The following is a 10,000-nucleotide window of genomic DNA, read 5'->3' as shown; positions in this document are numbered from 1 at the left end:
GCAAAAACAATTTTTCCATACAAACAATTGTTTACATTTTAGAATAATAAAACATTTAATGTTTTATTTTTGTTAAATTAATCCTCCAAAAAAACTAGTGTCTTAGATTGGTAATGGCTGACTGAGAGTCTAAAAAAAAAAAAGGCCAAGTATCTGAAATAGAGCTTGTCACGACCCTGGATGCTACTGAGGCACTGTTGACACTGGGGAACAAAGGCGTTTTAGCTTCAAAGCGTTCCACACAAATCACAGACAGCTTCACTGCGACTTCATCCTTTAAACGCTTAAAGTAGGGTGGAACAGCATAGCCTTTGTGCTCGGAAATCCCTCCATATGGAACCGAGTTTTAAATGTTAACTCATTTATTAGACATACTTTAAAGGTGCATAAATTACGACCATGACATCCATACTTGCACTTATGATACGGGAGGGTTAATTTTCGGCTGGATGTTTCATTTTTTGAAAGGTCAGCCATACAGCCCTTGGGTTTTAGAAGAGTTTGGGATCGGATCGTTCCATTTCGCTTTTTAATTAAAGGAGACTTGAAACGTCTGTGTGGTCACAGACTTCTGAAGGTTGGCAGAGAAAAAGAAAAAAGAGGAGAGGACATTCCTCCGTGTAGGAAGGAGGGAGGCCATTCCTTTGTGTATTCTGCAGGTGTAATTCGTAAAAGTTCATAAAACTTAGAGCTAGTTCTAAATTGATGCTGGAAGAAAAAGCCTTTACGCCGCTCACTTAATGTGACAGTCGCTGCTCCATTCGTCAAAGTGGTTTTATTCATTTTTAAATGAAGGAATATGTGGTTGACGGTGTGTGTGTGTGTGTGTGTGTGTGTGTGTGTGTGTGTGTGTGGTTGACGGTATGCACTTAGGCATGAAACACATGAAACCTGGTCACATTATTCTTATTCGTTCTTGCATTTTAAGTGGCAGTCATGCAATGATCGCAATGCGGTACATCCAGGTTCCTTATTCATTCAGGGATTCGTTTGTTATCAAGTTTTATGAATGTGGCCCATTGTCTGTTTGTAAACGTGCCAGTGTGCGTATACTTGCATGAGATGCACCAATTACCCAGCTTCCCCTCTCTTTAACCCTTATCTTCTTTAACATCCTGTCTCCTCAGTCTAAACTGGTTCATGTGACGTGTCATATCCTGTCTCCTCAGTCTAAACTGTAACATCCTGTCTCCTCAGTCTAAACTGGTTCATGTGACGTGTCATATCCTGTCTCCTCAGTCTAAACTGTAACATCCTGTCTCCTCAGTCTAAACTGGTTCATGTGACGTGTCATATCCTGTCTCCTCAGTCTAAACTGTAACATCCTGTCTCCTCAGTCTAAACTGGGCCATGTGACGTGTCATATCCTGTCTCCTCAGTCTAAACTGGGTCACGTGACGTGTTATATCCTGTCTCCTCAGTCTAAACTGCATCATGTGACGTGTCCTATTAGTCTCCTCAGTCTAAATTGTAGCTTCCTGTCTCCTCAGTCTAAACTGGGTCATGTGACGTGTAATATCCTGTCTCCTCAGTCTAAACTGCGCCATGTGATGTCATATCCTGTCTCCTCAGTCTAAACTTGGCCATGTGACGTTGCTGTTCTGCACCGCCCACACCTTCCTGTATGGCTGGAATAAGTTCCTGAAGGCCTCCAGCTACAAGTGGTGGACGCCGCCGGGCTACATGCTGTCCCTGGTGCTCCCCTGCGTGGTGCTGGTCTCCAGGCTGATCCTGATCGTGCCGTGCGTCGACAACACCATCGCCCGGATACGCCAGGGCTGGGAGAGGCCAAAGGTCACCGGGGGGTCTCATAGCAACGGCGACACGCAGCACCCGCTCATGCCGTAGAGATGACGTAGAGATTAGGTCAACATCAACGTATTTTTGTACAAGATAACCTTCAGACTATATAACCTGATTTTGATACAGCCAGATGGGGAAAAAAGAGCATAAGCATAAGCCTCAATGTTTAATGTATAAAGTGTGTGTATTTTGTTCAACTGTTTTATGCATGAAATGCTGATAGATTTGATTTTGCATTAGTCATTTATCATGTGCATTTAGATTTATGTGCGAACCCGGAGGGTTGATTCCGTATCAGATCTGCTGAATGCAACAGAAGCTGAAACATGGCTCCTTTAAACCTGATGGCATTGAGCTTGAACAACGTCCCCTGAATGCTGTAATTCTCTGCTAAATGAATGAGGAATGAATGCTGGTGCCATGCACACTGAGCAGCATGCTGCCCACCATGCTCTGTGCAGCAGCACACGCCAACAGTCCAACACAAACTGTAATTGAACTGAATGGAGCAGATAACGATTACGGCTCTGCTGAGCAGGCTGGGCTTCCGCTGCCAGCCTCGATGGGAGAGAGAGAGAGAGAGAGAGAGAGAGAGAGAGAGTGTGTGTGTGTGTGTGTGTGTGTGTGTGTGTGTGTGTGTGTGTGCCTCGATGGGGCTGAAAGCAAGCTGGCTCTGGCTCCCTGGACCAGCACCACTGGGGATGGCTGGCCTTGTATTCCGCTAACGATAGATAATGCCTTCCTCAATGATGGATCGAGCCTATCACGCTTTGGCTGGGGCTCCTGAGCTGCACTTGCTTTTGGCAGTTTAAGTGCATGAATGAGTTCCTCCTCTCTCCTTGATAAGATCCCTTCTTCCTTTCTCTAGCATTCAAGCAGATGACTTGGCCAGGACTGAACTGTTCTGTTTACCTCCTCAGAGCCTGCCGGTCTCACTCTGTGTTGGAGAGACAATGGTATACTCTTCAATTCATTCAAATCTGCAATTTATCATTCCAGATTTCCATTCTGGGTTCCATTCTAGATTTCCATTTTGGGTTCCATTCTAGATTTCCATTATGGGTTCCATTCTGGGTTCCATTCTAGATTTCCATTTTGGGTTCCATTCTAGATTTCCATTCTGGGTTCCATTCTATATTTCCATTTTGGGTTCCATTCTAGATTTCCATTTTGGGTTCCATTCTAGATTTCCATTATAGATTACCATATTAGTTTCCATACAGCAAAGTATAGAGGATTCACTTATACTTTTTCATATTTAGGGTTCAGTTTACTGTAAGCTTGACTTCCACTTATCTGCCCAATTCCTTCATATTTATTTGTACAACACCCACACATGTAGAGGCAGAGTGCATATGCCTTGTCCATACATTGCTTTCACATTTTCTCATTTCATTGGGAATGTATACATTATCAATACAGGTCCCTTCCTAATGCAGTGGAAATGGCAGTATAAAGAGGAAGAGCTCTAGAGTCATTGTACAGGTTTCAAGGCTCTTCATTCCAAGGCAATCATTTATTGGACCAACCCAACAATATTTACCATTGGTTCCATGATACATGTTCAATCATTCCATTTAGTCTTGGGTTTAAATTGAGTTCTTGAAGTGGTAAACATAGACATCCATGTTGATTGTATTTGTATTAATGTCATCTTCACTGCATAGCCTAGATTGACATTCTTGACAAGTCATCAAAGACACTTTTCTTCTGTAATTGCTGTTGGTGAAGGCATCTGTGCTATTTGTCAATCATTTGTCAGTCATTGTATGGGCTAAGTCTATACTTAAAGCCTAGAGAGGTTGAGGACTGAGCGCTTGATTGACGCGCTTGCTAGATGTAAAATAAACGTTGCAATTTGCATTCTCGTTCTTGATTATGCAAACTCTATTTCTCACAGTCCAATCCATAAGCATGTCCATACATCCCAAAGAGCATCTAATTTACATGTAATAGACCTTTGGTAATAAAGATGAAGTGGTCAAAAAGCCGCAAATGCACTCCCTCTCCGTCAAGCAACACCTGAAACCTGTATGAACTTTCACCCCTTTGTTGTGTGAGCCCAATTAAGGTGGAGCGCCATCTAGTGTCCCAACAAGCTCCTACAGTTATGTCTTACTTTAAAAGATGGGAATCAGACTAAAAGCACCAACCAAAACCATCAAACGCCAGCTATCTCCAATTTCTCTCCTTCAAGCTTTCCTTTTCAGACACAAAAAATATTTGGAGTCAACTGTGTCAACTGTCTGAGTTGCAGAGGGCAGTTTTATTCTTCCTGCTTCTATTATAGTCTTTGAGGAGTAGGTTTGCTCTGAGAAAGGTTTTATTCTTCCTGCTTCAGCTGTTATTATAGTCTTTAAAGAGTCAGTTTGCTCTGAGAATGGCAGACTGAATACTGTTGTGCAGCTGTCATGTCCTGTACTGTGGAGACACTTCTCTGTTAAGTGCCCCAGTGCTTTCTTTCCTTACCCCCATAGGTTATTGATTGCCCCCATCTCTTTGCTTCCCACCTATTTGATCTCTGTATGCTGTGTCTGAGAAGCATTGTGTGTGTGTGTGTCTGTGTGTGCGTGAGTGGGTGTGTGTGTGTGTGTGTGTGTGTGTGTGTGTGTGTGTGTGTGTGTGTGTGTGTGTGTCCTTACCCCCAGAGGTGTGTGTGTGTGTGTGTGTGTGTGTGTGTGTGTGTGTCCTTACCCCCAGAGGTGTGTGTGTGTGTGTGTGTGTGTGTGTGTGTGTGTGTCCTTACCCCCAGAGGTGTGTGTGTGTGTGTGTGTGTGTGTGTGTGTGTGTGTGTGTGTGTGTGTGTGTGTGTGTGTGTGTGTGTGTGTGTGTGTGTGTGTGTGTGTGTGTGTGTGTGTGTGTGTGTGTGTGTCCTTACCCCCAGAGGTGTGTGTGTGTGTGTGTGTGTGTGTGTGTGTGTGTGTGTGTGTGTGTGTGTGTGTGTGTGTGTGTGTGTGTGTGTGTGTGTGTGTGTGTGTGTGTGTGTGTGTGTGTGTGTGTGTGTGTGTGTGTGTGTCTGTGTGTATGTCTAATGTGTTATTGGGGAAAGCAGCAATAATGTGATGTAAACAGGCATTTCTCCCACCAGAAGTTATTCCTTAAAAAAAGTAAAGCACCCTAATTATCATGTCTGTGCTTCAGCCGCTATGTTTCTGTTTCTTCAAAGGGATTCATACATTGTGGGTGGCCACAAGATACAAATGCATGTACTGTTCACTATCCTCAGTGTGTTGTGTGTGTGTGTGTGTGTGTGTGACAGTGTGTGTGTGTGTGTGACAGTGTGTATGTGTGTGTGTGTTTCTTTCTTCAAGGCGATTCATACATTGTGGGTGGCCAGAAAAAAAAAATGCATGTACTGTTCACTATCCTCAGTGTGTGTGTGTGTGTGTGTGTGTGTGTGTTTGTGTGACAGTGTGTGTGTGTGTGACAGTGTGTATGTGTGTGTGTGTTTCTTTCTTCAAAGCGATTCATACATTGTGGGTGGCCACAAGATATAAATGCCTATACTGTTTGCTATCCTCAGTAATCATTCACTGTTGTAAAGTAGTAATGTAGGCTTCCCTAGGGAGCTGCAGTTCCTTAAACACATCAAGAAACGTGATTGCACCATTATTGGGCTTTAAGATTATTCTTTTTAACTGAAGGATATTTTTCTATACATCTTTGCTGCAAATGGTTTCAATTTCAAACGCAAATCCGAATCCTTTTATTTGAAAAACTTTTATTTGTATTCATTTTTTATTGTTGAATGTTCAGACAGGTAAAGGGGAGGTGTGTGTGTGGGGGGGGGGGGGGTTTAGACAGTTAAAGGGAGAGGAGGGTTCAGACAGGTAAAGGGGAGGTGGGGGGGGGGGGTTTAGACAGTTAAAGGGAGAGGAGGGTTCAGACAGGTAAAGGGGAGGTGGGGGGGGGGGGGGGGTTTAGACAGGTAAAGGGGAGGTAGGGGTGTTCAGACAGGGAGGGGTTTTGGCAGTTAAAGGGGTGGTGGAGGGGTTCAGACGACTCATAAAACTTAGCTTAGTTAAAAAAGAAAGTAGAGACAGAGAAAAAAATGAAAAATACAGTTTGGAAAAAGAAGAAAATACAACATTTGACTTACATTCCAGCCTTCTATCCAGACGGATAAAGAGACAAAGTTAGAGAGATAAAGAGACAGAAATAAAGAGATAAAGAGACAGAGCTAAACAGATAAAGAGATAAAGAGAGATCATTGTGTTGGTTGAACAGACACAGATCATGTTCTTTAAACAGTCCTCCTATCATTGTAGTCCAGTACATTTATAATAAAAGTAAGTCATAACCACCATTGTATTCTGATGTGGTACAATTTCTTTCTCAACGAACATGATGAATTATTCCCCATAGAAGTCACTAAAGGAACAGTAAAGTCAGAAGAACCCAGACATCACATTATAACTGCTTTCATGTGAATTACATCGGCAAAACACACCTAACCATCTATGACTCTATCACAGAGACGGGGCTTTGTCCAATGAGACCTTCGTTCGGTCATTGCCATTATTACATCACATAGATGTGGCTTTGGTGTCCATGGCGACCGTAGTTGGGTCATAGCCATGATTACATCACAGAGAAGTGGCTTTGTCCATGTAGACCGTAGTTTGGTGACCATGGTTCTTTCCGGGCTTCTCCCAGCCTCTCCGGATGCGGGTGATGCGGTGGTGGATGCAGGGGGTGATGAGGACGAGCTTCAGCATCAGGACCACACAGGGAACCACCAGGGAGAGCGTGTAGGAGGGGGGTAGACACCAGTGCCACCTGCTGGCCCGGAGGAACTTGTTCCAGCCGTAGACCAGGCCGTGGCCAGTGCACAGCACCAGAGTCAGGTAACCTAGTTTGGACTGGGAAGGAGAGGGAGGAGAGGTGAAGGGCACTCATGTGTGTTTGTGAGTGTGTGTGTAAGTGTGTGTGTGTGTTGTGTGTTGTGTGTGTGGTGTATGTGTGCGTGTGTGTGCGTGTGTGTTATCACTGAATACCTGCACGAAGCGGAATTCCCTCCAGTTGAGCTGGTTGCTGACGGACGGAAGAGAGGTGATTCCAAGAAGTAGGAACGTGAAGAATCCCAGAATTCCCATGGAGTAGTAGGAGTCTTTCCTCCAGGCCTCCGTGTTGTCGAACGGCTTTGTGACATTCTCTCTGATCTGAAAAGAAAACGTGTCGTTATTAACATCGTCAGCGTCCTTGACTGTACTGCAGTGAATAGCATAGAAAGTTAAACAAAGGTTCACCTTATTTATAAATGCTCTCTCGCTCTTTATATATGCAGTATATATATATATATGTATGTATATATGTATATATCTTTCTCTCCCTCTCTCTCTCTCTCTCTCTCTCTCTCTCTCTCTCTCTCTCTCTCTATCTCTCCCTCTCTCTCTCTCTCTCTGTCTGTATGTGTGTGTGCCCAGGGGTGTCCAGACCTGTTTTATCACACTAGTGTCTCCGCTGTGCAGGATGTTGTATCTGATGGGTTTGACCAGGGTGTAGAGCACATGCAGAAGACCTAATGCCAAAGCCACCAATCCAAGCTGCTTCCTGCACAGCATCCAGCGGTCCAGCCAATCAGGGAAGCGCTTGTGCTTGGTGCCGTTGTGCAGCTGCAAGATGGCCGCCAAAGCTCCCGGCAGGTAGCACAGAGCCAGCATCACCAGGGAGACGTCGGGGAAGACCTTATTGGGCACTGCGACCATGATGCGGTAGAAGAGGTCTTCTCCATCCTCAACATAAGCATAGGTGACGTCATACACAATCAGGTAGCAGAAGAAGAAGGAGATGAGCCCCGAAGTGATCCAGAGAGGGAGCCTCCAGAGGGGGAAGAGCTGTAGGGGGATGTCCTCCACCTCCCCAGCAGCACGAAGGGAGCCCCTGTCCTGGGTAGTCAGCCCCAGACTGTGGGCAATGTCCACTACTGCCTGCTTAGCCTGAGGGTCATCCCCACACAGCAGTACCTGAGAGAGGAAAGAGAGAGAGTGGCAAGTGAAGAGAAAGAGAGAGAGAGAGAGAGAGAGAGAGAGAGAGATTTAAAATTAGGACGTCTAGAAAGGCTAGGTTAATGGAGTCCTGTAGTCTAGGGTGAGCCACGGTAGGATTACCTACAAGCTACAATTATGTCATTTTACAAAGATGACATAACCCTGAAATCCAAAAAAGAAACTACAAAAGTGTAAACAACTGATTTCTTTAAAGAAATGGGGAGGGGGGAGAAGTGAAGCGAGAGAGAAGAGAGAGAGAGAGAGAGAGAGAGAGAGAGAGAGAGAGAGAGAGAGAGAGAGAGAGAGAGAGGGAGAAGAAAGGTATCTCTCCCTAGTGGCTCACTAGGCCTTGAGAGAGAGAGAGACTAGGAAAAGTGAGAGAGAGAGGGAGGGGGAGAGGGAGAGAGAGAGAGAGAGATAGAGGTGGAGAGAGAGAGAGATCTTAAGTTAGAAAGTCTAGAAAAAAGTGTGCTGCAGGAACTTGCACAACCAAGAGATAAGAGGTTGCTTCAGACAACAACATTTTCAAACATAACCTGTCCCCTGCCATTCGGTATATACAATTCTATATATATATAAAGAGAATGAGGAGAAATGTCTTAACAAAATGCAAGTCGTTTAGCTTTTTCTAGCTTTTGATTTCATAGCTATATATAAAATTGCCCATAAAAACCTTGAGCTCAAAAAGTCATTCCCTTGATACTCTTAATCTTATCTAGTCTTGCTGATTCTACTGGAATAAATCCAACCGATTGTCCCTCATTTCCTAATTGGCAAGATAAACGACTACCGGTCATTTAAACATCCATGCACTGTTGTTGCCTCATAAATGACCCTGTTTGCCCGTACGTGCTGCTGCTGTTGGCAGTGAGATGACAGAGAGGGCAGCTACTAATCATCACAAGCAGCAGTGCAACGAGTTCAGGAAGGGACCGTGATAAGATTGAGAGGAGGACACATCAACTCAAATGTGCTCTTGTGTAAGTGTATACTCAGTGTCTTAGGCAGATAAGGACTAATAAGTCTGCTAGAGGAAGTGTTCTGCAGCCTTCAAAGGAGCTTGCATCAGCATTTCTTTGAAGCGGAATGATACTTGTAAAAAGTGAGCAGTAGCACTTCCAAGAGATTAACATAGATTAGGGTGTGCGCAAGGTCACCAGGGCAACCCATTCTGAGTGACATGAAGTGATGAAGTGTCCTCCTAAGTGCGACCTATAATAGTGTCTAGTGCCCTGATTATTTTTCATTAAAGGAACTTCTCAATCAAAAAAATCTCTTTTCAAGAGAGGAACTTTTAAAATGAAACTCTTACCCTCTCACTTATCCTTAGTCATATAAGCACCACATGAGAAGGTGTAGACTTCCTCTATTAATCAGTCTTATTAATCAGTCTAATGTCAGTGTTATTGCATTTGACCTTCCTCTGAGTTTAGTCAGTAAGTATCAGGTGCCTGTCAGGGACTGTGGGTCTGGGCTCACGCCTCTCTCACCTGTTGGCTGACGTCCATGCGCGCGTTTGTGTGTGTGTGTGTGTGTGTTTGTGTGTGTGTGTGTGTGTGTGTGTGTGAGTGTGTGAATATGTGTGATGTGGGTCTGGGCTCACGCCCTCTCATCTGTCGGCTGGCGTCCATGTGTGTGTGTGTGTGTGTGTGTGTGTGTGTGTGTGTGTGTGTGTGTGTGTGTGTGTGTGTGTGTGTGTGAGTGTTTGTGTGTGTGTGTGTGTGTGTGTGGGGTTTGTGTGATGTGACGTCCTCTCACCTGTCGGCTGGCGTCCAGCGCCCCTGACTGCAGGGCCCAGGCTGACACGGTGTTGAAGCCTTTCACCACGGACGCTCCCGGCACCAGGCTGCTCAGGTACTCAGCGTTGGATTGTGGGAACTGGCCCCTCTTCAGGTTGTTGCTGATGTCCACCAGCACCTTGCCCTCCAGAGCAGGGGTCAGAGAGGTCAGGAACTCGTAGTGATCCCGCTGCACGGCTATGAAGATCACCTGAGCCGTCTGAGCTGCCTCTGTGTGGGTCATGACCTTCGAACCCTTAGGTAACAGGCCCCTGTTTTTGGGGTCACGTGAACCGAACACGACCTCATATCCTGCCTGGAGCAGACGAAGCCCCAGTGAGCGGCCGAAGTCTCCTGTGCCAAAGATGCACACCGTACCCTGCTTACGCTCCACGGTCATGACAGCAGAATCACCTACACAGACATATA

The 10,000-nt window shown here is 45.2% G+C and overlaps 2 protein-coding genes across 2 annotated transcripts in view; one reads left to right on the top strand and one right to left on the bottom strand.

Annotated features, from left to right (window-relative positions):
• LOC308381128 (metalloreductase STEAP4-like) overlaps positions 1-1,848 on the top strand; it is a gene marked incomplete at its 3' end in the record, with an annotated part of 7,777 nt that extends 5,929 nt beyond the window's left edge. Inside the window, 2 exon segments of the mRNA XM_080858644.1 lie at positions 1,533-1,552; positions 1,554-1,848. Coding sequence (XP_080714770.1) covers positions 1,533-1,552; positions 1,554-1,848 — 315 coding nt within the window.
• A 4,541-nt stretch (positions 1,849-6,389) lies between these two features.
• Positions 6,390-10,000, bottom strand: part of LOC308380750 (metalloreductase STEAP4-like) — a gene marked incomplete at both ends in the record, with an annotated part of 31,000 nt that continues 27,389 nt past the window's right edge. Inside the window, 4 exons of the mRNA XM_080858154.1 lie at positions 6,390-6,665; positions 6,801-6,965; positions 7,242-7,769; positions 9,552-9,985. Coding sequence (XP_080714280.1) covers positions 6,390-6,665; positions 6,801-6,965; positions 7,242-7,769; positions 9,552-9,985 — 1,403 coding nt within the window. The remainder of the gene's footprint in view (positions 6,666-6,800; positions 6,966-7,241; positions 7,770-9,551; positions 9,986-10,000) is intronic.

Source organism: Sprattus sprattus (genome assembly GCF_963457725.1).
Source record: "Sprattus sprattus genome assembly, chromosome: 19".
Taxonomy (NCBI): Eukaryota; Metazoa; Chordata; class Actinopteri; order Clupeiformes; family Clupeidae; genus Sprattus; species Sprattus sprattus.
The sequence above is the reverse complement of the archived record's forward strand: the minus strand, read 5'-3'. Positions and strand labels throughout refer to the sequence as shown.